We start from the raw sequence: 26306 nt of genomic DNA, 5'->3' as shown, positions 1-26306 counted from the left end.
AACTGAACTTTACTGGATGCACAAGAATAAATTATCATCTTGATTAGCTCCAGCGAGGCTGCTCATTCACTGTTTGTGATTGAATTTAATTAGTACTAGACATTTGGATATTTTAACCCACGGTGACACAGGTGTCAACAACACATGAGTTTTTTTCGCCGAGTGTAATTAGGGTGTAGTATTCTCCTCTTGATTGAGTGTCACCAACACTTTAATGTGTTCCACATGGTCTGTTTGTTTTGTTTTGTTTTCCTTTCAGTAGAAATGGTTCTAGGTTCTTATGGGTTATAATGATTTTCCCTTGAATGCTGCATTCAAGGTCCACACATCTTTCATATTTTAATGAGGTCTGCTCCAATTTTAAAGCTTTTCTGTTTACCACTGCCTTTTTATGCTGACTTGAATATGCATTGTTTTGTCTCCCTGTTGATTTACATCTGTTTAAATGTAAAAAAAAATCTTTTTGTCTTATTTTTTACATTTCAAAATTGTATTGGCGCTTTTTTTTTTCAAATTTCTTTTTTCCTTTAAATTTAATGTTGATGTGTGTTTTATGTGTAATATGAGGCCCTTTAAGTTACCCTCCGTTTTTAAAGGTGATATATAAATGAACTTGCTCCTACCATGGTTCCAACATGATAATTATTTAACAACATGACATAAACATAAGCTTTTGATGTTGCAAAGTGTGTTGGTGTTGGATTCTATTTATGTCTTCTTGGCCTCACTAGTCTCCCTTTTGCACAGTTGCCTGGTTTTAGGATTAGCTGTTCTGCTCTTTGCCCACTGTGGCTAGTGATTTTTCAAAGTTAGCAGCATTTTCTCTGGCCACTATTTTGTTGTCTACTTTTGTCTTATGTTTGATAAGATCCTAGGGGAGAGAATACTTTTTATAAGCAATATAAGTCTTGTCAGAAACTGAAATATTGCAGTTTTGACCAGATCACCCTTGAAAAGGAGGTTCTTAACCTCAATGGCAATGAAAATGTTAGGAAAGACGGTAGACCCCATTAACAATTGCATTGTAAGATCTAATACTCTCCCATGTGAACACCCTTATTTTGTCCGACTGCCCTTGGCTTTGATTACAGCACACATTTTCCATGGCATTGCCTTGATATGCTTCTGCAATACACTAACTAACAACATTTATTCCCGTCCAGAGTTGCATTAATTTTTCTCCAAGCTCTTGTATTGACAATGGGAGAGTCTGGCCGCTGTACACGGATCCCAGGAGGACCCCAAAGGTCTAGGCTCTGTAGTGGCCAATACATGTGTGAAAATTATGTGTCATACTCCCTGAACTTTCTTTCACACTTTGACTCCTGGCGTTTTCATCTTAGAATAAAACAATCCAATATTGAATCCAAGAAAAAAACAATTGATGATATAACCTGGTCATTCAGTATATTCAGATATACAGTCAGCTGACTTCATTCTTTGGGCACATAACGTTGCTGAACCTAGCTGCTGCTGACAACCTATTTTTTCTTGTTCAGATTTGTGATAATAACAATATTTTAATTTAATTAACAGTCGGCTGCTGACACGTTCTGTGTGTGAAAATCGATTACATGTTTGACCGATGGAAGGCGCTAATACTCATCAGACCATCTGACGGCACACAAAAAAACGACGAAGAAGAGAGCCGTGACGTCAGACTTTATGGGCGGACCAATTGATGACTTCCGTCAAAAATACAACAAATGGTAACGTTAAGCTAGCTATGCATGCAGCGAGTGTCGTTTCAAGTTGGCTTTCACGTTATATTTAGGTTTAATAGATCCTACCACTCCGCTGACAACTGTCTATCACCAGGTCAGTCCACATTACTTTCTAGTTAGTTAGAGTTGTTTTAAGTGTGTTAGCTTAAACCGTTCATTGACGTTGGGCGTTAGCGTTACTTAGTGCCAAGCTAATAAGCATGTAGCTACATCTTGTGCTGTGCGGCTGTTGTAAAGCTGCACACTGTGTTTGTTATTTCATTTGCTTGCAGTTAAATTGGTCAATAGTGTAACAGGATTAACGTTATGCTATCTTAAAGGAATAATAGCTTCAGATAGCAGTAACGTTACATTCTGGCTGTTCTAATTACCACCAGAGTTAATGTTGCATAGATCAAGAGACCTTTTTCTTTATACCTGAGAACCTGCCAAGTTTAGCTTCAGGTTGTCAATATTGATAAACATTAAGAAACTCTGATCCTGCTGCTTGTCTCTCCCATTATTAAAATAGACTGCGTTTAAATGGCATTTAAAATGTAAAATATGCAACTTTCTTTATGTCTAGTTCCATGGTGGCAGGATTGACATTCATGGAGCCATCTACCAAGCCTGGGACCAACCAGGTGGCCGATGTGGTGTTTGTCATTGAAGGGACTGCAAACCTTGGACCTTACTTTGAGTCTCTTAGGAAAAATTACATCCTTCCAGCTATTGAGTAGGGACATGTAGACACCCTTCCTTTGCAAAATGATTTTAATGTTTATGAAGTGATGCAAATACCTTTGTTTTATTTTATCCTTTTTTTATTTTAACTTTAGATTTTTCAATGGAGGGCCCCCAGCAGAAACAGATTTTGGTGGAGATGTGAGTGTTTTCCGCTTTTATAATGTTCCTGTTACAGGCTTTTGTTAAAATTGCTATTATTTATTTCTGTAATATAATAATGTCATTCCAGTATGGAGGAACACAGTATGGGCTTGTTGTGTTCAACACAGTGGACTGTGCTCCTGAGTCATACGTCCAGTGCCATGCACCAACCAGCTCTGCCTTTGAGTTTGTTTCATGGATCGACAGCATCCAGTATGGGGTTGACGTTTGAATTATTTAATGCAGCTTTTTGTTTTATAATAAATTACTTAAACCTGACACATTATAAATGAGTAAATATACAAACCATTCACCCTTTTTTCACAGGTTTATGGGAGGTGGAGCAGAAAGCTGTAGTTTGATTGCAGAGGGACTTTCTGTGGCATTGCAGCTCTTTGACGACTTTAAGAAGATGAGGGAGCAAATGTAAGTGTTTTTTTTTTTTTCTGCAGTGCTCAGTGATTTCTAGAAATAGTTTGCATAGTTCATTCAGTGGACACCGATGGCTGGATGATGGCAACCCAATCTTTTATTCCTTTAAAAAGTGTTTATCACTTGGTCTATTACACTATGTGGCAGTTACAGCTGCTTATATCAATAGACCCGGAATTTTAGGTGCTCATTAGTATTTGGACAAACTGACAGGTTTACAATTTTCAGTTTAAAGGCTGATATGTTGAAGTCAGTGATTGCATGATGTCCCATAAACATCTACAGATGCTGGGCTTCTTCCGTGGTGATAGCCTGCCAAGGCCTTCACTGCAGCTGTCTTCAGTTCCCGTTTATGGGTGTTGTAGGCAATAGTGGTGTTAGATTAGTCTAATCAAACCTGAGTTCAAATCGGTCTCAAATGATTAACCATGAATTTGGAATTTCAATGAATAACTGAAATGATGAATATAAACATAAATACTAATATATTATTACTGTTATTAACTAAAGTAAACAATATAATTAGTAATTAACTCTTAACTAGAAAAAGAAAATATGATCACATCACTCCTGTATTAGCTTCCTTACACTGGCTGCCAGTATTTTTTAGGATTGATTTTAAGATTTTATTAATAACTTTTAAAGCTCTGCATGGCCTTTCCCCCAGCTATTTATCCCAGCTTTTAAAGCCTTATGAGCCTGCACGTAGCCTGAGATCCTCTGGTAGAAATCTTCTGTATGTCCCCAATGTCAGAATGACTACTAGAGGTGACAGAGCCTTTTCAGTTAGAGCCCCTAAACTCTGGAACAGCTTACCCGAGCATATAAGATCAGCTGACTCAGTAACATCTTTTAAAACTCTCCTTAAAACATACCTCTACCGGCGAGCCTTTTGCGATCTTCTGTAAGCTAAAACAAATCGGTCCTTGGGAAGACTCTCCATTAGATTACAATGTCTTTACGTTGGAACTGGTCTCCCCAAGGACCGATGTGGTAGTTGTTTGTATTATTGTTTTGTTTGTATAGCTGTTTCCTAAATTACATTAAAAACTACTTTTTAACACCAGTATGATGAAGGCAATTTGGAATACTCTTCTTAGCAGAGACTGGTTTCAGACAATAATAAAGCAAAAACCACTAATACTACCACTGATTAAAATAAAAACAGGAATTGGAGATTGCTGCAGTAAAGGCCTGGTAGAGCATTACCATCAGTGACTGGGGCTCACATAGGGGCAACGTCATTATTATTATTACACACTCCAGTGCATATTAATGTTAGTTCATTCTAATCAATTCAGTTTTCATTCAATATTTTCAACAAAGCCCTTTAAACCTGTAGGTCTATACTGTTTCCTTTGAAATCATTTGTGGTGGTACACAGAGCCAAAATGATGAACATTGTTTCACTTCCTAAATATACTTGTTACTTAACAGTAACAAGGAAATTAAATGTAGTTTGTTGTTGAGGGTAACAGAAACTTGTTAATAGCCAAAATTGTTGTCCAGTTTATTTTCTTGATATCACTGAAGTACTGGATAAGTGAGGTGACTCTGTGAATGGAAACCGTGACAAAGTAGACACATTGAATGTCTCCCTCAATAACAAAAACTATATTTAAGAGTGGAAATATCCTTCCAATATCCTAACCCTTCCATGAAATTGAAGTTTTCTTTTACATGGAAATCTTAGATTTTTGTTTTCTCTCTTTCTGCCATCTCCAGAGGTCAAACTCACAAGGTGTGTGTGCTGCTGTGTAACTCACCTCCATACCTGCTTCCTGCTGTGGAGAGTGTCAGCTACACCGGCTGCACAGCAGACAACCTCGTCAAAATCATCAGAGATGTGAGTTATCACTGTTAATAAGCTGTTTAATTGGGATTTTTGCTGTGTTGATAGGCAAGTAGCAAAATTCCTGTATTTAATTGTACTTTAATTTCCTATTTCTTAGAGAGGAATTCACTTCTCTGTGGTAGCTCCTCGGAAACTGCCAGCATTAAGGGCTCTGTTTGAGCGGGCGTCTCCAGGCGGAGGCGTGGTTGAACCCCATCCAGACTATAGTCAGGACCCCTTCCACATGGTCCTAGTTAGAGGAATATCCCTTCCTGGTGAGAAACATTTCATTATATATTATATTATCAACAATATTCATTGTTTGTTTTCGGCCCTTTGTTTTTCTTTAGATAAAAGTCTTGGAGCATAAATATTTTTGTAGGTTACAGGTGAAACTTTTAATCTTATTAATAAGACCGTCATAAACATTATTATGAATCCCTACAACTGACAATAGATTAGGTAGAAATAGGTCAGAGCATTATAACACATTTTGTAAGCTAAAAAATATTTGTTTATTTATAGAAATTTGGAATGGTCGCAACAATCAAGCGTTATTCATAATTAACAATGTGTTATCTTTAGCACTTGCTAAACACTATAGTTATATAAACTGTCAGTTGTACCAGATGCATTCCTGCAAACTTCTTATCCCATCCTATGCATTTTTCGCGTTTCAGTGAGTTACTAAATTGGCCATTATTTGTTTTTTTTCTGAACTGTTGCCTCTACCAACTGCAGCGCCACGTCCAAGCTTAAATTTTTTAAATTTAATTTTTGTTTTTCCTTCTTTTGCTAGTTTCCGTAGCTACTGATATGTATGTTATTGTTGATGGAGATCATTATGGAGAAACGTCACAGTTTCTCTGTAAAATGATGCGATTGACACACAAGTCAGTGTTTACTTTGTGTAGCTTCCGCTGTCATAAGAAAAGGCTTTCTATTAGTTATTATTATTCCTATTAGTTACTCCTACACAATTCTGTGAGTAGGAGTGTATTTCTTAATGTATACGTCAAACCCTTCACTGTTTTCACTCCTTGAAAGTGTTATTTAGTTTACATTTCCTCACATTGTTTGTCGTCAGTTTCTTCAGGTGGAGGACCTGGGCCGCTCAAACCTGTCCTTCCTCCACAACCTCTGCCTGTCAGTCAACCTCTTGGTGTAACTTCTCAGCCCACTCCTCCCATTAGCACAGCCCACCCTTATCAGGTAATGGTCATACAGCCACATAGTGTAAGGCTCCCTGGACACTGATGGTGCCATTTTGGCTCAATTTGCAAATAGTGGTTTTTAAGTTCCATCCCTAAAATGTTTTACCCAGTATTGTGATCTTACATTCTGCTTGCTGACAGAATCCAGCTCCGATGACTGCTGCTCAGATGGCCGCACAGATTGCTGTGGATATGGCCAACAACCAGAAGACTCGCTGTGAGTTACCAGTGGATTCTGTGCAGTTTATCTTAGCTAAGCTTTTAGTTGCACTGTCTCTTTTTACACATTGAAAGTGTTTGTCATAAAGCATGTTCTTCCTTTTTCTGGAAAAACAGTTTTCCAAAGAAAGAATCGCTTTTCCTCGTAACATTTTTTGCTCCTCTGTCCCTCTACCAGTCGCAGGAATGGTCAGTCAAGGTCCTCCTTTCACCAGTCCGCCACCCATCCCATCAGTCCCTGGGGTGAAGCACAATCAGCCGAGCATATCAACAGTCACCACAGCAACGCAGCCCCTGATGTCACAGCAACAAGTTGCTCCCAATCAACAGCAACCAGTTCCACCCCCAGGACAACCAGCACCCAATCAGCAACCGCAGCAGCCACCTCAGCAGCAGCCCACGCCAAATCAGCCCACGCCGCCTTCAGTACAGCCCAACATGGTAATTTATGATAAACACAATAAAACTTCCCAGAAACAAAACTTAATGTGTAGCCATGTCACAAGTTAGTTTCCTCCTGCATTCATTCTGCTTTAGTAACACATTCCTGAACCTTAATGTTTATCTTAGCTTGAAATTGAAAACAAGGGAAATTAGGTTGTCTGGTTCATTCAGTAGTTTCATACCAGCATCATTACACCGTACAAATCAAAATATATAGTTTTCAACTTTATTTCCTTTTAATATATTTTTAGCTTTTGGTCAAGCCTTTATGCAGTCCTTGAGCTAAGCTAAATGTCCACACGTTTCAAATCAAGCGTAGTATGAGGTCTGCGCAGTTTTAGTTAGACAAATATAATATCATAATAATAAGTGACGGTGTTTTTAGTACCTCTGTGCCTCCACAAACATTGTTTCCTTACTGAGTCATGATGAAGGGATAGTATTACAAAGAGGGAAATGTGTACTAAAAATCAATCACTTGGAAGAGGAAGTCTCATATTACCTTTGACTGAACTTATACTGGATGTCTCCACTAAACAAGCACTATTATTACTTGTTTTTTTTGGTCTATTGCTGCAGTTCAAAAAGTGATAAAGGTTTTGTTCTACCTCTTATTATGTATATTTTAGATTCAGTATTCTGCACATGCTGAATTAATCTTTTTCTAAATATTTACCTTTAGGCATATCGGTTGACACCATATTGGATTTTCAGCCACTGCAGTTTTGAAAACCTATTGATCTAATTTAGCTCTCATACAGGATTTAATTTATCCATAATTGCAGCATTTGTATGTAGGTTGTCTGTTAACGACCCAACACTGGTCGTTTAATAAGAAGATGAGCGAATATCCGAATAACCACAGAGTAGATATTGATGCAATCCACTGCCTGCTTGATTCTTAGTATAGAGACAGCATGAGGCACTTTTTGTGTCACTAATTTCTGACTGGATCCTTTAATGTGAAATGTCTGCTGTTTACCTTTTTATTTCATTGTGTTTGGTCTAATGTCATTATTGTTTAAGTCTTTGGAGTTTTAACTGTCGCAGAGGACTCTGTGACTCAGAGTTAATTTTCTGTTCTCACCCTCTTGTAAACACTATCAATATTTAAATTCTATTGATATTTTTAAATGTAAGTGGCTCTGCTCACGTCAGCCTAGAGCTAAGATGACAGACTAATGCACTGTATGAAGTCTAATATCAAAATGAATTTTAAATGTCAGTACTACTATCAGATCAAATACAGATGATGTTCTCTTTTCCCTTGGAAATTATTGCGGGTACAGTCAGCATTTTTATTATTATTTATTTTTTTTTTCAAATTCATTCAGTAATTTTTCTTTCTAGTAGCAGAACATCCTTTGAGATTTTATTTTAATGTCAATGGCCTAAAATGTGCCAGATTTCACTTTGATAAGTTTACTGTTTAAATGAAATGATCTATTAGTCTGTGTTATATTTCTGACTGATAAAGGTTCTGGTATGTTCTTAAATGCACCAGTAGACTACATGTAACCATTACCTCCTCTCTTTCCTTGACAGTCTGGTGTTTCTGGAGCTCAAGGCAATTCAAATCCAATAGGTCAACCACAAGGTGCTGCCAACAAGATTGTGGCATGGAGCGGTGTTCTGGAGTGGCAAGAGGTAACTCTGAGAAACAAAATTAATGTTCATTTAGAAAAAAAAACTGCCTGAGTGAATTAAAGCTCTGTCAGGAACATTTTTTAGCAAATGTAATATTTAGTTCACTGCTTAGAGTTAAAGTTACATTGCTGAATTTCAAGATCTATGAACTAGCATTTAGGATTATGGCAGAACATCAGATTAGCTCTGTGTTTCCCAGCTTTAGTCATTCAGACTCGGGGGGATGGATGTCTTGAGAAAAAGGATTACTCGCTTTTCTTCTGAGACTCAGTTGAGAAGACTGTTACCACTCTTGTGTATGTTTGGTAAACATCATATTACATCCAGCAGGCTGTTAGTTTAGCTTAGTATAAAGACAGATAGGTAACTAGCATTAAGTAACTGCACATCTAAAAATTACTCATTCAAATGCAAGTAAAAATCAAGAAATGGAAACCTCCGAGTGGCAAGAAGATTAGGTAATTAGGGAAATTTAGAGGTCCTGGTCTCTAGCAGGTTTTGACTCTCTTGAGACAGTGCCTGGCTAACAGTTTCAAGTCTTTATTGCAAATATAGCTCCAGCTTCATATTTGTGGCAGTGTTTTAGTTTAGTGTGTTTGGTTGTTGGAATAAGCTCATGCTGGAATCAAAACCAACAGGAAGTTGCTGAGAAGTGGATTTGGTAAGTACTGCTTTGCCAACATGCTGTGTTCATCACCACTGTCTAGCATCCATTGCTGTGTTAAGTCTTAATAACCACCTGCCATTAATTACTGTGCACTATGATTAATTGCACATTATTTAACCATCCTACTGCTATTGGTTTAGCACAGGTTCCAATCGATGTAGTTTACAGCTGTAGTGCTGAGCCAGGAAAATAGATGTTAATGACATTCACACTGCATTCATGAGGCCTTTGAGTGTTGGTTTTTGGTGGACAGTCTCAGATCAATTGCCTCTATTGACTAGTGTCATCGTTCCTCTTGTGCTTGTCAAAATTATGCAGGTCAGTTCAAGGGACTGGAATAAGAGTGAGAAACTCGGAAAAACGTTATGTCTGTGAAAATGTGCGAACAACAACAGATCCAAATAACCCGAGTGGACAGATTGGAAGCATGGCAATTTACTGTCAATTTGCTCTTTTCTTCCTGTAGTTCACTCATTAGGCTTCAGTTCTGTATGTGATTCTTCTGTTGACACAAACTACACTACATGCATTAAAACTCATCTGAAGAAATGGTTGTTGATAAAAACTCTCACAGGGGATGCCAACGCACTTGGCTGGATCTTGCTCTGAGTACAGTGTTATCAATATAGTACATTATAGTTCTGGCCGAAATTCAAACTGTTAATTCCTGAAAGCTTTTGTCGTCTTAAATGTGGGGTAACTTTCCTGATTGGTTTTTGACAACTCTTTTGTCGTTGTTGTTGTTGTTGTTGTTGTCGTCGTAGTCGTTGTTTTTGTTGTTATTGTTGTCAACCTCCTCCACTTACCAAATTTAAAGTAGATGTTCACATGCCTGTCTCCCTTTCCCTCTACTTTTAGCAACCTATAGAAATAAATAGCCTATTCTACTGCAGAGAAAGCATAGCACAGTACATTTGTAATGGACAGCCAGGGGACTACAGTAGGCCTGACTAATGCACGATTGATTGATTATTGATCCTGTATTAATGCTATGGAGATGAAGAATGCTGGCGCTTTTCCCAGTGGGATTGCTGCATTGATGGGCTTAGAAAGTTGTTCTTTATTTCTTTGATTTGTTAATTTTTTTTCTAGGGGGAAGGCTGTCTTCTGGCCTTTAAAAGCTCATCCATCCATCCAGTTTTTAATAGCTTGTCCTGATAGGTGTTGCAGTGGCACAAGGGTGAGCAGAGCAGCCCTGTCCATATACTTGTCCTCAGGAATATTTTCCAGTTGCTTCCAGGCTAGCTGGATCCCCCAGAAATCCCCAAAGATACCCTATTGTCTCTACTAGTTCATTTCCAGAGCTTCTCCAAATGCTGATCTTTATCCCGACTGGTTCAACAAATGTTGCATGTCATGGTTTGATACACCCAACATTATTCACAAATGGCAAATTCCAGTGTCACCAGTCCATAATAGCACCTTGATACCCAGAGACGAAAGAGCTCACAGAGTCCTGTGCTCACACTGAGCATGCGTCACTTATCAATGGCAGTTTCAGAGGTAGTACAGAGAATAAAAAGCAGCGCTTAATCCTGCAGAGCAGCTAGACACCACATCGATATGTAAGCAATTTTTCTACCATGTTTCATTTATTTACTCAAAGTCCAGCAGGGTTGGAGAAAAGTGTTACAGTAAACTCCAATAAAAGCAGGCCTGTACAAAATTAACTCCTCCACTGGTTTGTTTCACAGTGCAGATTTATTCCACCTCCCCTCTGTTTTATGGCTGTTTATGTCAGTATCTTCAGGGTCAAATTTTAATTTGGTTAAAAAAATAGATTGGGTGCACCATTTGGGTGAAAATCAGCTCTCAACGTGCTCTCATGTTGCCTAAGAGAGCACAGCCTCGTTCTCTGTTAGAAATAATGGGTTTAATCTGCACAATGTCAAACTTGCACTTTTGATATAAAAGCCCTGTAAGAATGTGAACGCAGCGCTTGCTGTGTGAGTGTAATGGGTACATATGGATCACAACACCGGCAAATGTACTCCATCATCTAGCAGCAGCTCTGCAGTCCTAAGCTTTTTCAGTTTTAAAAAATACATGTAGACCAAAATAGAAAACGCTCATGACCCTTTAATTACTTGTGAGAGAGTAGAAATATTGACCATTGAATTTGAGGTTGGAACGTTTCCTTTCCAGCACCTTGGCTCTCGTCCAGACACTACTCCAGTGCAGTTGCTACACCATTAAGTCCCTTCGTAAAATAAAGAATCTGGGGGTGTGGATTTGTTCAGGTTTTGTAAGTTAGTTTTTAAAAGCAACATATTTTTGATCCCTGTGTCTTTGAGCCACTTGTCCACTTTAAATCCAACTCAAAACAGTATAACAGCATTTTTTTTCTTTTTTTTTATAGTTGTGAATAATTTATCACATATATAATTTTCAGTTGTTCTTCTACCTGAACTGTTTGAAAGTGTGGTAGTTCTGACTGATTTGTTTCTTGCTGGTATCCTGCAGGTTTCTCGTGAACTTTAACCTTCATTTTGTGTCACTCTTTGTGTTCATTCTCTACAGAAGCCGAAAGCCTCGTCTATGGATTCGACCAAACTGACACGTTCTCTGCCCTGTCAAGTGCATGTTAACCAGGGAGAAAATCTGTGAGTAGCCAGTGTAAACACCATCAACCTCATATGTAGAGTGAGGCTCTGATTTTAAAACACAGTTTAACATTGACTTTCGCTCGGTGCCTTCAAACAGAAACACAGACCAGTGGCCACAGAAGCTCATAATGCAGCTGATTCCACAGCAACTGCTGGTGAGACTGTGTTTTTACCTGTGATGTTTATAACGGCAACTTGTATATGAATGATTCAATACTACAGCAAAACCTTTCATGCCTGCTCTCTTTGTAGACAACCTTAGGTCACCTCTTCAGAAACTCTCGAATGGTCCAGTTTCTCTTTACCAACAAAGACGTGGAGTCGCTGAAAGGGCTGTACCGCATTATGGCGAATGGCTTTGTAGGTTTTCACGCACACTACATCTCCCTTAAATGTGTGTTCTCTCCAAGTCCCTAATCTTATCCATCATTCAGTGTGCCTCAAAACATTTTCCACCAGTAGAAAATGAGTGCAGGTCCCACCTCTGTCCAGTAGATGGATGCAACGTGAAGCCATATTGTAGTGTTGTGGTTGAAACTCTAGGGGGGGTTCAAGGCTGCACATTTGGTCACTATCAAGCTAGATAATGCTTTACTATCAGTTGATACAAAAACTTTTAATTTTGTAGTTTTGATTTAGGTCCAGATGGCTAGCATAATGATAGGGGTTTTATCAGTGTGGTGCATTATTAATCAGGTTGTACCACTGAGAAATAGTAGTGGCATTGATAGTATTCAGTCCAGCTGAGCGCTACCTCTTTGCTTGAATTTGATTTACAGCGCAAAGAAAGCACAGTATGAATTAAGTTAATACCATTTGCATTCAATTTATAAAACTGATATGTTTGACTGGGCAAAGGAGTACAGGGGTAGGTTATATCCCTGAGCCCAAGCCCATCCCATAATTACAACACTGTGCAATGTCAAAGTCTTAATCTGCCCTGTGACCCTCCCTGCAGGCTGGCTGCGTCCACTTCCCCCACACTACCTCACCCTGTGAGGTGCGGGTGCTGATGCTGCTTTACTCATCCAAGAAGAGAATATTCATGGGCCTCATCCCCAATGACCAGAGCGGCTTTGTTAACGGCATCCGGCAAGTGATCACCAACCACAAGCAGGTCCAGCAGCACAGAGCGGTGAGTGGTGATAGGGCAGGGAAGTGGGGCTGGTGGGAAGAGAGGAGGGTTTCAGTGTGGAGAGAATATGTGAAATGAGGAGACCTAAAGGAGGTGATAATGAGGAGGCATTATAGAGGAGCACCAGGGAATTGAGGTGCATTGTTTAAGGCATTAAGGTGCATTGTTATTGACATTTCATTTAGTGAGCCCAGTGCCTTCACAGCAGCCACTAATGTCTCTCACTCTAGCAGAGGCTATTGAGGCTAGCATTAGCTAAACTCTTACTGCAACATTCACGAACTGCTGCACCCCTACCTAATTATCTTTGCTTACTATATATAATGGAACTTAAGTGCAATATATAGGCACCCTGTCTGTCTTGTGTCCTGTGTTAACAGATACTTGGTGCTTGACAACTTTAAAGTTATTTTTTTATACATTAGTGACACATAATAGGATCAAATATGAATAATTTAAATATCCACACCCTCAAAAGTTAAGGACAAAATCCTTAAATTATTACACATTTCTGTGTGATGTAATGTGGTGAAACACTTAGTTCACACTGGTGAAACTGCAACTGTGCTATAAGACACTGTCCATACTCTGCCCCTGAGAATTGTTGGGCAGGTTTGTCATACTTCACACTGAAACAATTAGTTTATTGATTAAGAACATTAATCAGAAGTCAGAAGGCACTGTGCCAACTAAGGTATTAGAACAAGGACACAGTTTTGACTTTTGTGAATCAAATTGTCAATTAAACGGGTCATGTGTGTCCTATTGGTCAGAATATTGACTGTGCGATCAGAAGAAATACACTGGTTCAATCCCTCATGCCAGCATGATTAAACCCGGTATTGAATCTGATTGGAATAAGTGAAAAAACAGTGATCACAGCAACAACACTGTGGTGTCCTTGAGAAAGTGCCAGGTCAGACTGTGGCAGCTTTTAGCTGTGAATGTGATCACTGTGTTCCTACAAAAGAGAAGTAGCCTCTCACTTTACTACCTTAAATAAATAAAATTAAATAATAAAACTAGAATGAGCAGATTAATCATTAATTGAAAATAATCGCCCCAGGACTGTTACACGTGTCTTTTTTGACACTACCTGTGTAGCTTAACATTCAGAGCAGTTAAAACTAGCTCATCAGTTGATGACATATAACTGTGCATTAGTATCATTGTTTGGAAAATTGAAAGATTGAACAACTGATGGATCATAATTCCAGTTATTGACATTACATGAGACATTGTATAATGTGATGTAGTAGGATTGGTGTGTGCCAGTCTTTAAGGACAACATCAAGAAATCTGCAGACAAGATCTCTCCTTTTAGCACCACCAGGTCTTGTTGCTGAGCTCATTGCATTTCACAAGTGCTGCTACCTTGTCCACATGACATGGAAATTTCACTTTCCCTCTCTGCTCATCCTCATCCCCAGGGACAGGGTGATTTAAAATGTGTCCTCTGGATTAGCTGTCGTTTCCATCACAGGGTCCCACTCCAGCTTATTGCATCCAGCGAGGAGAGGTGCTGCATAGCTATGAAACAATGCAGCATCCAGTCACAGGGAAGCAGCATGTCTCTGTTACGAAATGAAGCCTGTTGTCAGGTTTGCATGAGTTGGATTACATTTCTCCTCACAGTCTGCACTCATCAGCGATTATGGCATCTGTTTACTCACCCTGCTAATTTTATGTCTTCGCAAAAGCGTGTCAGCCCTATATGTAAAGAGAAGCCGTCTGTGTATGAGCATCGGGGCATTTAGAGAAGGCAGAAGACATGAAATTATAATGAGGATTTATTTTTTTCTGCCTCTTGCGTATCATCACATATTCAGTGCTGCATTGTTAATAGGAAAGCGCTACAGCAATCTTAAGGTAATTAAAATTTCAATTTGGACCAGTAAAGCCCTGGAGTGGCATTCTTTGGGAACAAGATTGCAGTTTGTTCTGTTCGCAGTAAGACAAAATAGAATAATTTTCCCCTGAAAAGTGATGCAGGCTCTAAATCTTGATCCAGGATTTTACAGGTTACTGGGTTAAAGATGGAAGATAAATCAAACAGCAGAAGAGAGGAAGAGGCAGCTGTTTTATCAGTTCCCTTCAAAGACCAAAAAGCTGTTTTGTACTGTTACTGTTGGTCAGAAAACACACCGTGCATTAGCACAATCCCGGGGATGTTTGTCCAGACTCTGCAAGAAGGATAGGTAAAGCTGTTTTTACATCACACTTTTTTTTTTTCTTCTTTTTTTTTTAAATCCTGAGTCTGTAGTTAATAATTTGTGCTTAGAAGAGGGATGAAACACCCTTCATTCCTCCTTGTCTTTCCCTCAGTGTTGAAATGCACAAGCCACCACAGCACCTGCAGAGCATAGCTTACTCAGGAGCACGGCTGCCAGTTTCAAATTCTGCTTTTTTAAGCAGTTACCAATTGTCTCCTGTTTCCATTTTCTGTCTTGTCAAAATCATTTCCAAGTACAGGAGTGCACAAATAAAATGTGAAGCAGTGATTGAATCTTCACAGTTTTAAAGTAACAAGTAACAGATTGACTCTTTTTCTCTTACTCGGTGTTTAACAGTTACTGTTTTTGACTTTTGCCTCTACAGACCGTTATAGATGATCATCTCACTTCAGTTTGTGGTATAATCGTACTCTTGCTCCACCGTTAACCATTTAAACAGTTATCCAGTGATATAAACAATTAAAAATATGTCAAATTAGCTAGTAGCAGTTCTTGTATGCAATTTGGATGTACTGAAAATCTTATTCTTAGCAAATTTATGAATGTTAACAGGCATGGATAAATTTGTTGATGTAGTTTCATGCAAAATGAAGAACCCTCAATTTCTTAGAAATAATTTGAAACTTATAAAAGTATTAAGATTATAAATAATCCAACTAAAGTGATTTTTCATACTGTTGCTCGTAATTAGCATTACTCGACATTCAGCCAAATTAAAATGGAAAAAAGTAGTCACCCTGATGTTTGGTGTGATTGTGTTAGCCACACTGAACATGGACTAGAGAAAGCAAAGGAAAAGATTAAGAAATTATAGACAACATGTCTTGTGTTAAAGGTAAGGCCTTTAATACAAGATGTTTAATGCCCATGGGACTGTAGTCCACCTCCTTGGACATGGCCACAAGAGCTAAATCCATCTCAGACAGTACAGAAGGGTAATGCGAAGAGTAGACAAAAGATCTAAGGACAACTTCCAAAGTGATACAAGCTCCAAGGTCACTTGTGGTTGCTTTTTGCACAACACTGGGCTCCATGGAGGACTCCACTGTTAAAAGATAAACATAATGAAGACAGACTGGACTTGGAAATGCACATTCATAAGCCAAAACGCTTCTGGGAGAATGTTCTTTGGGCCGATCAGACAAAATTGGAGCTTTTGGTTAAATCAAATTAGCCCTGTGTTCACAGATGGAAAAAATGAAGCTTTCAATGAAAAGTACACTGCACCAACTGTGAAACATGGAGATGGCACAGTGAAGCGAAACATACTTCCTGGTGTTAGAAAGTCGCAAGTCATAAGCCATCCAGCTCAATCTTGACCCAAAACAACTGTTTTAGCTACAGTCACCTACATCCTTTACCCGAATGCAGAAAAAGAGATGATAAATAAAATATTCTGTGATTCCAGATAACAAAATGGAAAAATATTCTCACTGCTGTTTCATTGTCTTTCTTTTTCTGTGTAGCAGTTGGGCGGTGGAGCGGGTCCAATGCAGCCTGGTCAGGTACCTCAAAACCAGAACTTCCTCAACAGGCCACCTGGGCCCATACCTGTTTCCCATGGCAATGTCCAACAGCAGGTGGGTGCACCCCATTTGGGCTGCTCTGAGTTTCTACATCGGTTTCCCTCTCACTCTGCCTGTCTCGGCTGATTTCTGCATGCCTTTCTGGTAACACTTTCTTCCACTGTTGCTCCTTTTTATTTTTTTCCTCACACTTCACACTTTCACCCCAACCTCCTCCTCTCTGATCTGTCCTGTGTCCAGTCTGTGGTGGTGGGAATGCCCCCTGTTAGTCAGGTCTCTATGATGGAGGAGCAGCAGAGGCAGAACAACATGGTGAGAACATGTGATCATCATAGCTGATTTACTAAGGACTGTAAAATATTTCACCATAATTCAGGTATCAACCTCTGTGTATAACCCTGTGTTATCCATGAACAAAAAATCAAACGCATATTATACACACATGCCCTGTCACTTCCATCCCACTGCTCAGCATTAAGCTGGTGGGCAGCTTAATTCTCTCAGCATGAACTTTCGGCGTCCCTCTTATAGCATGCCATGGATGCAAAAGAGAAACCTATTTCTTTGACAACATGCATGCATAGGCTTGCATATTGGAATGAATAGGATGTGTCTGTATTGAGCATGAAAGAGACATTTTTATTGTTGTTCACAATTTTTATTAAGAGCTGATTGTGTTTTTTTTTTTTTTTTGAAATCAGTATAAAGGTACAGTCCAGCTGTGTTTCCATTCAATAAAATTACATTTGGATGTAATTTGTCTGATGCAAATTAGAAACACCTTTTGATCAGAGCAATCACTAACTGTAACCAGTGTTTGAGTGTGATGCTGCAGCTTGTATCTGGTAGTGTGATAATGTACTAAAAAACAAGCCAGAAGAATAAGTTCTACATCTTTAAACTCGATAGTATCTCTATAGCCCTATATATGCTTGAATTCATGCGTCACACTGGTTTCAGTAGAAATGAATAGTCATAGGACAAACATGTAACGTGACCTCACCTTTAGACCTTTAAAACTGTGCGGCATTGCTTCAGATGACAATGAGGGCAGCTGGGCCGACCAACCAACAGCCACCAGTCAGCGGCGCTCCACCCAACCAGGTCGCCCAGAGTGGACAAGCCCAGCCTCAGGGTTCTATACTCCGCCTACCAAACCCAGGAGCCAATCCACAGCTTCGCAGTCTTCTACTCAGTCAACAGCAGCCAGTAAGAGTGCAACTAATGCCCTGTAGTAAACGTGTCATAGCTTATTGAGTGAGTGTAGCTGCTCTTCTAGGTGTCTGAGCTTTAGCAGAGGTTAACGTGGCTCTTCTTTGTGTTTTCGCAGCAGGGTGGAGTATCTCACATGCCAGGCATGATGTCTCACCAGAGTTTGGGGCAGCAGTTGGTCCACCCAGCACCAGGAGGGGGGGCTCAAATGCAGGGCCAGTGGAGGCAGCCCCTGGCAGGTCAGAAAGCATCCTAACACAAATGGAAAGGCATCAGAAAAAAAAACGAGGAGTAAATCTGGTTTAACTTATTTTTGTCTTTTGTGCACATTGATGGAAAACGATTGCAGAATTTCTGGTGTATTTGTTTATATAAATTTGAAGCCTCAACTTTAGACATTTCCATCAATCATCATCAAGAAAATTAATTTCCTTTTGGTATCCAGCCTATGGTCCCATTCAGACATTTACAAAGAGCACTGAAGATGAGTTATAACCAGTGAGACTGCAGATTGCTTTTCTTACGCCCCTTGTCAGTCATTGGCCGCCCTTTGTGGTTTGACAGGTGATTTGCACTGCAGAAAATATACTGTATTGTAAATCTTTTTAACCTTGCACCCTGCAACGGAAAATGCAGCCACTGTGCAGTTCTTTCCTGCCTGAACACCATTGGTGGCATCATATGACTGAAATGCATTAGGCTGATTCATATTTATTTTATGAACTTCTATAAGTGGAGCTGAACTGAGAAAGGAGCCGACTCAGAAGTATTAGTAGTCTGAGTTTTAAGCTAGGAAATTAATGCATCACGTAAACATTTGCATCACTGTACACCACAGTAAAGTACGTTGTACGGTGTTTACTTGTCAGTAAAAGTGCTTCTACGTTGACCTTGCAAACATAGAAACAGATACTTGCATGACAGTTAAGGCTCACTTGAGTAAGAAAAGTTTAATATAAACGTTATTACCTGCCATATTTAATCTGCTTAAATAAAGATAATGTTTGAAAAAAGCTCAGTATGCTGGTATCTATTAGCATTAACTATAATCCACAAGTCTTGTTGAATTTTTATATTATTATTCCTGAAAAAATAAAGTGAAAGCTCTTCTACATCTGTCCATCTGTATTTCTACCCCCTCCCAACCCTCCCACACCTGTGTGCAGGTCAGATGCTGATGTCTGGAGGTCAGAGAGGTGCTGTACCCCAGCCTGGGATGCCTCAAGTTTCCAGTGTCATGGAGGATGAAATCCTCATGGACCTTATCTGACTGAGTGTTGCAGCCTCAGGAACTGGGATTTTCTGTTGAATCTCGGCAGCCATTTGCCAATTCAGACACATACATCCACGCTGTCGCTTTATTGCTACAAATGTAACAAAAGAATGAATCATGTGAATATTTTTCTTTATAAGACTGTTCATCTGACGTACGTTAGGGGCAAACAATGCAAGCAATGACTTTGTCTTTCATGGAAATGGTCAAATCAACAGCTACACACTGGATGGAGCCAAACCAGTGGAATCAGTCTATCATGTTGTGCATCTGGAAACTTCGCTCCTCTATAACAATTACATTTTAGACTGAATGAGAATCATTGTTTTCCTTTTAATTAAGGTTTTACTTTTTTTTTGTCAGCTTTACTTTTTAATTATTGATAAAGTTGTTTTATTAGGCTAAAATAAAATTATGAAACATGGATAATTTATTATCTGCTGTTGATGCATGCGTGTGATGTTGTGCTGGTGATAGCTCCTCCAAAGTCTCCACAGTCCTACCTCCCTACTGTGTGAAGGCAGCATGGACCTTTAAGGTGAGAGAGAGAGAGAGACTGAAATAGACACAGTAATAGATGGTTGAGTGTCTTTTTCTGCCAAATAGTGTCACAGTGTTAATTTTAACTGCTCCAATATGTTGTGGAACCATAGAGAGTCCCCTTGTGCCAAGTAGTCCTACCAGATGGCATCAGTTGGCCATGTTTCCCTTGGCATAATGTACAATCAGGCTGACCGCATGCGCACATGGCACAGACTCCACATATATGCCTACAGTCTGCTTTCGAAACTCGCCCCCACAAACACACACGATGCATGCGAGTTCAGTTCCTGCACACCAGCAAACACAATCCCGTCATGTACCTGACGGTGACATGGGTGCTGAAGCAAAGCTCGACTGTGCATAGGAGGAGAAGCACACATGAACTTGGCTCAGCCTCACACATACGTCCATGACACCTTTTTTTTTTTTTTTTTTTAAACGCTTGGACACAACATGTGTACACATACACACTCACCAAACAGGAAGTGATGTCAGTCCCTGTCACCTGGGAGACAGAGACGGTTGCTAAGATACCGTGACAGTGGGTTCTTGTTTCTGAGTCTTTTCCTCGGCCCCGCTTTCACATGGACTCGCATAGATAGACACTAGTCCCTCAGTGGCTGGTGTTCATCTCTCCCATTCCTTAATCACTGGCTGGCCCTTGGAGCCCGGCTTAGCTTCACTTTATCTTCCTCTCTCTCTCTCTTACTAACTCACCCTTTCTCCATCTGTCTCTATCTCACTATCGATCTATTAGCGCCTGTCTGAACTCATAAGTTTTTCAGTATCTCTTTTATTAACAGCAAAAATGTTCACAGATCCATATGATGAACTGTAGTGGTGAAGCAAATGATGACTAAACTGATGTCCAGTGATGATGCTTGTTTGGCAAATGCCCACCATAATAGTTTTCAAGACCCAATACTTCATTAATCACAGTTAAGAAAAGCGTTTTTCTTTTTAACTTTTTTACTTTATGCTCTTTACTGTATATTTCAATCAACAATGTAAATTCTGGTCCTGTTTTTTTTTTTTCTCCATTGGTTCATGATATCCTAATACTGTGGGTGTGTACAGTATGTCCTCATTTTATTCATACACACATTAAATGAAAGAGCAATATACCTTAGACATTTCATAAATGAATAGACCACTATCTGATTTGGTTTTAAAGGCCTTACTGCATACATTTGCATATGAAATGAGAGAATTGGATTTTTCTGAAGAGACAACCAGTGGAAATCCTGCATGTATTAAAATACAGAGTTCAGGGTAACCTCCACTGGAAATGTGCTGTGAAATAGAAGTATTCATTAATCACTGAAAGCAATCAGTGGTTACTGTACTTGGTGGTTAGGTTTCAGCCCCATCCCGATCATTTTGTGTGAAGCCCAAACTGTTTCAGATCTACAAACAAACATAACATAACATAAAACATAAAACAAAGGCAACCTGAGCCCACACACGAAACACAGAATACAAATAATTAATTGTATATTACGACGAAAAAAGTGTCCAAACCCTTAGTTACTACATCCAAAACACTGCCAAACTGCATTGATCAGTCTGTAACAGCCACTTTGGAACTCCACAGGTCCTCTGTGAGAGACAAGATTTTGGGCTGTGGGAGGAAGCCAGAGTACCTGGAGAGAGTCCACACAGGCACAGGGAGAGCATGCAAACTCCACAAACCCAAACCCAGGTCCTTCCTGCTGTGAGGCGACAATGTGAACCAATACAGCACTGTGCTGCCCACACAAGTCACGTGTTGTGTTCATGTTGTACAGGTAAGATACCACAACATAACATGTAATGTCTTCAAGAGGAGATAACAACAGAGAACGTAATGTGTGGTTTTAGTGTTGACCCTCTAGCTTCTGTTTCAGTCTTCCCCAACAGTGGCCTTTTTTCAGCCCGGGTTCGAGAAATATTGATTGAACAAAGTGTTTGAAGCGATTTCCTCATAATTGCTACTTTAAATCTTATCACGCCTTGATAATGTCAAAGAAAGATGCCCGTTAGGCTTTTTTGAATTCTGAGAGGACCGATCAATTTTACTCATCAGTTGTGTCAACTAGTGTCCTCTGGTGGATGCCAGCGAGTTTCTGTGCCAGTTTAGAGTTTCCAAATCTCAAGTTCAGTGAAAACTATATCCTATCCTTATTCACCAACTCTGTCGCTTTGGGCAGCAAACGCCTCCCTAACACTAAGCACAGTCCACCGAGAACCTCGTGACCTCAGGTGCCAACATAGTGACTTCTGACTGAACTCTGCTGTGTTCAGGGTTTCCTCAGAGAAAGACAAGATTTCCTCAATGTGCCTACATGTTGAGAGGAAAGCTCAGACAGAAAGACAATTTATGCAGCCTTGTTTGAATCTGTGGGTGTGATCCTTTAGAAGGAGCCGTCTGACGACTGCTGACAACTTCCAAAACTCATGAAGAAATCTTGAAGCAGATACTGTATCTATGGAGAACAAGCTGCCTACTCTGAATCCAGGCTTTGAAAAGCTGTTGAGCTGTTTACTGACGCTCTACCAGCGCCTCTGTCCTGATATGAACAGTTAATAATAATAGATAATTATAATAATTAAATACTCTGTTGATCCCATTGGTTGTTGTAGGACTGCTGACAGGCAGTAGATGACAGTAGATGCTACTACAGGGTTTCACTGCCTTGTCTAAAGGCATATTGATGTGTTGCCAGGAGGAACCTGTTGACTCCTAACTTTGTAGTGGTGTGATCTGATCCATGACAAAGCATATTGTACCATCAGAGCCAGCTGTGATCCACTGTGTGTTTTAACACCTGTTGATCATAACCAGTATTATCAGTATTATGTTCAGAACTTCTAACTCTTCTCCCCACACGCATCAATTAGCTCTAGGCCTCCTCATCTGTGTCACTGGTTCACCTGTTGCCCTACTTTGGTCACTACCTACTAAAAGTGGTCCACAGACTAATGCACACCTGGAACACCCCACAAGCCTTTTTGGAGATGCTTTCACTCACACTTGCCCATTTTTCCTGCTTCCACAACACATTAACTTCAAGAAGTGACTGTTCACTTGTTGCCTAATACAAATACGCCTGTTGACAGGTGCTAGTGTAATGAGACAATCAGTGTTATTCACTTCACCTGTCAGTGGTTTCAGTGTTGTGCCCAATCATCGTTTATACACAAGATACAAAAATCCATTCTGCTCTGACCAATAGTAATAACACCTCATCTTTGAAAGTATACACCAGCATGACATAAACTAAAGTTTATTTTTGTCTGCATCTACACAGGTTGAAAAGTTTTGCCAAAATTGTCACTAATTATTCTGTAGCGATCAGTTTTTACCTTCATGATCTGAGAATTCTGCTGCTATAGAAAAGATTCTCAAAAACATCCTACAGAGAAACTTGCAACGATGAATCTACTTTAATTGAAAAATTACATATGGTATTGTCAATAGTAACAGAACCTAGCCACTACATCCCTGGACACATCCTTAGACATGACCTAATTACGAGCTGCTCTTTATTGCAGAGTAGTTTGTGCCAGAGCGACAGTGGGCAAAAATTAAGATGTTCCTTCTTTGTGTTGGTTGTGTCGCATTTTAGTTTTTGTCCGTCCCTGCTCTCACCATGAGGAAAGACAGTGAACCAGTTTAAGGGGCAGTTTGGGCAGGCTGTGGGCCAGAGCTGAATATTATACTGCCTGGTAGCAGTGGTGTTGCTCAACATAATAGGGTATATAGGCCTGGGGGCAGAGTTTGCTTTACGCCCCGGCCAGAGGAGGTGTTGACAGGAGCGAGCGATGGAAGAGCAGGAGAGACCTTCTTATTATTAATCCTCACCCCACTGGGACTGAATGTGTTGTGATTGTTGTGCTGGTAGGTGAGTTTAGTCTGCACCTGGAGAGATGACAAGGACAAGAGGGTGCAAGTTGGAGGAGAATATAGCACCTAAAATTGGATTTGCCTTCAGCGGCCTGGTGGTTGAGGTCCACTTGGCCTGTGTGCAGGAAGATCAATGGCACAGCCCTAATGGATGCGGTTGCCAGATAGGGCTCCTTCTGATATGGGAGGACTATTGGCTTTAGTGGTGCAGATGCAAGCTTGGTTAACTCTGTGTTTTAAAAGAGCTTCTTCTTTCTCTGTGGGTGAAAAAGAGTGTTTCAGGGTGTACACAGGCATAAGCGTTAGAGCGTTCAACCCTCGCTTGCTAGTCACGACAGCCCGAATGTTCAATTTGGTATCACACAGGTTCAAATGTGTGCTGCTAGCGGCGTGCTGTTTCACCATCAGATACGGATCAGGGCTCAGTTAGGGACTTGAAGGGTGTGGAGAGGAGTTCAGTCTTGAGATAGCATGTGAGGAAGGATGGGGGGGGATGCAGAAACGACAAGAGAAGAACGGCGGGCGGCGGGCTCTCAACACCACAAGTGCATCTGCCCCACTTCCTCTCACTACACTGTTCCAACACAGCACGGCTGTGGCGGAGGTTTCACTCAGCAGCGGCTGCTGCTGAGGCCCCGGGACCTGAACATAACCCAGGGCAGAGCGAGTGTACGCATCTCTCAGCCAGTATATCAGAGCAGCATAGCGCACAGCAATACGAGGCAGAGCACAGACGGAGAGAGCAGCCTCGTTCACAGGGCAGAGGCAGAAATACTGGATGGCAAGCTTTCTGTCTTCATATGAGGCGCATTAATCCTCACAGTAGCTCCCATCTTTATTCATTTATCGGCCTGTGGTGTCCACTCAATCAGTCAGTTAAAGGCTGGCTTGATGGAGCGAGCCCTGCACACCCACCACAGTGAGGGAGACAGGAGGGGAGGGGAAGGGGGAGTTTATACTCCACACCATATAGCTCGAGCAGACACTGCAGTACAGAGATACAAACAGAGTGGGTTGGGGAGGAAGAGTAGGAAATGTGAGGGGGCTCTTTTAAATAATGAGGCAAGGGGGGAGGAGAAAGGGAGGGTGAGGAGATGAGACAACTGGAGGTGAAAAGAGAGCAGCCTTGTATCAAGAGTGAGCGAGATTGAGAGGTTCAAAGTAAAGGAGGGAGAGAACAGTCAATATCAAGAGCGAGCAATAGGGAGAGATCCAGGACGACAACACCTCCACAGACTACTGAGGTATGTATGAGAGAGGGAGGGATGGAGGGAGGGCGGGAGGGAGAGAAGGAGGGAGGGATGTGGTGGTGGAGAGTGTGTGAGGGTTAGAGAGAGAGGGAGGGATATCCACTGCACTGTTGTGTGACTGGAAATTTAATAGAGAGAGAGAGGGAGGGAGGCAAAGCGCTGAGCAAGAGACGTTGTTGGGATTACAGAGGACTGGGACAGGCTGTGGCCGCTGCTAGACCCTCACTGCAGAGTGTGAGGCTGGAGGGGGCAGAAGGGGGGTGGGGGGGTGGGGGGGGGGGGGGGTCAAGTGAGAGGGAACATATTGTGCATAAAGTGGAAAAGGGCAGCTAAGGCCATGTGGAGCGTGCCGTGTGCAATGTTTAATAAGAGAGAAACAGGTTGGACACCCTGTTGCTGCATCCAGACCAAATATCTGGGGGTCAGTCATTACCTTGTTCCCCATGTGGGGTGTGTGTGTGTGTGTGTGAGAGAGAGAGAGAGAGAGAGAGAGACAAAGCAGAACTGGAATGAAGGCACGTTGAGCTGCCGTTGAGGTGCAAAGACATGACAAGCAGTAATACTCTGAGTCTCGACATACAACTGTGTTCACACACTCACTGTGCTCCCACTGTTTGTGGCTCTGATCCGATGATGGTCACCCATTCTTACACATACATCTTCATGTTAATATCCTGCTGAGGTGATTGACAAGGCGACCCTGAGCAGACCTTAAACCTCCCCAGACTAGGAAACACCCACCACCCAGCCACCTCTTACTTTGGAAGAGTCTCAGCTTAACTATTCTCCCTTTTTTTCTTTTCATAATTTCTCACTTCCTTGGAGAAGAAATTACAGTTGCTGCTGAATAAACTCTCACTTTCACAGGCCAGGCTCTCCTCTCCCTCCACCTCAGCGCGTCAGTCTGCATGTATGGTGTGTGATTGGAGCTGCAATGGCTGGCAGGACTCGGATCCAGTGAGGCAGCGCTGTACAGGTGGGGCTCGGCACTGTGTGTGCGCCTCAGCGTTTCCAAGGGAACGGGCCAAGCAGCAAATGTACCATGTAACAAGCTGTAAACACCACCATCATCGTATTATAGCGATTATATGACCATATGGACATGTGTGAGCTCCTCTGGTATGAAAAGAATATGTATCTGACATGCAACTGTGGAGAACACGCATGCGCTCATAGAACTAATTATAATAACAATTACGGGGATGATTGTAATTAACACATTAGATGCTTTCGTTTTGTTATGTCATCTCATTTTGGGTTGTTAATTTTTAATCATTTGGGATGAGGTGTCTGGGTCTCGGGTGCAACGCGCAGGGTTGATGTGTCTGCAGACTGCACCCGTAGTCCTTCTAATGTTTTTTCTTTGCATAAAAAAGTAAATAAATATATAAAGTTGCGTATTCAATGTCCCAGCAGGAGCACGAACAGCAGCAGCAGCAGCAGGAGGAGCAGTGTAGTCCAAAATCTCCCCACAGACGAACAGCGGCTCCATCCACCTGAAGATTTCTGAGACAATTCTCATTACCAGCGGTGGCAGCGCAGCACTTGGAGAGGGTGAATCAATCTGAGAGAGAGAGAGAGAGAGAGAGAGAG

The 26306-nt window shown here is 40.9% G+C and overlaps 1 protein-coding gene across 4 annotated transcripts; it reads left to right on the top strand.

Annotated features, from left to right (window-relative positions):
- The first annotated feature begins 1685 nt into the window (after positions 1 to 1685).
- On the top strand, positions 1686 to 19477 carry med25 (mediator complex subunit 25). 4 transcript variants are annotated; one of them, XM_026358093.1, is made up of 20 exons: positions 1686 to 1818; positions 2290 to 2439; positions 2543 to 2588; positions 2680 to 2804; positions 2919 to 3017; positions 4749 to 4869; positions 4976 to 5132; positions 5945 to 6069; positions 6213 to 6288; positions 6469 to 6731; positions 8280 to 8381; positions 11569 to 11651; positions 11752 to 11809; positions 11907 to 12014; positions 12613 to 12789; positions 16493 to 16603; positions 16790 to 16861; positions 17588 to 17758; positions 17880 to 18000; positions 18928 to 19062. In XM_026358093.1, exons 2-20 carry the CDS (start codon positions 2294 to 2296, stop codon positions 19029 to 19031), a joined length of 2265 nt encoding a protein of 754 aa, XP_026213878.1. In that variant the 5' UTR covers positions 1686 to 1818; positions 2290 to 2293; the 3' UTR covers positions 19032 to 19062. The 4 variants fall into 4 exon arrangements, with proteins under 4 accessions (XP_026213878.1, XP_026213860.1, XP_026213886.1 ...); XM_026358075.1 differs by having other exon boundaries at positions 16490 to 16603; XM_026358101.1 differs by lacking the exon at positions 16790 to 16861 and having other exon boundaries at positions 16490 to 16603.
- Positions 19478 to 26306: the final 6829 nt, after the last annotated feature.

This window comes from Anabas testudineus, chromosome 8 (genome assembly GCF_900324465.2).
Source record: "Anabas testudineus chromosome 8, fAnaTes1.2, whole genome shotgun sequence".
Lineage (NCBI taxonomy): Eukaryota > Metazoa > Chordata > Actinopteri > Anabantiformes > Anabantidae > Anabas > Anabas testudineus.
The sequence above is the reverse complement of the archived record's forward strand: the minus strand, read 5'-3'. Positions and strand labels throughout refer to the sequence as shown.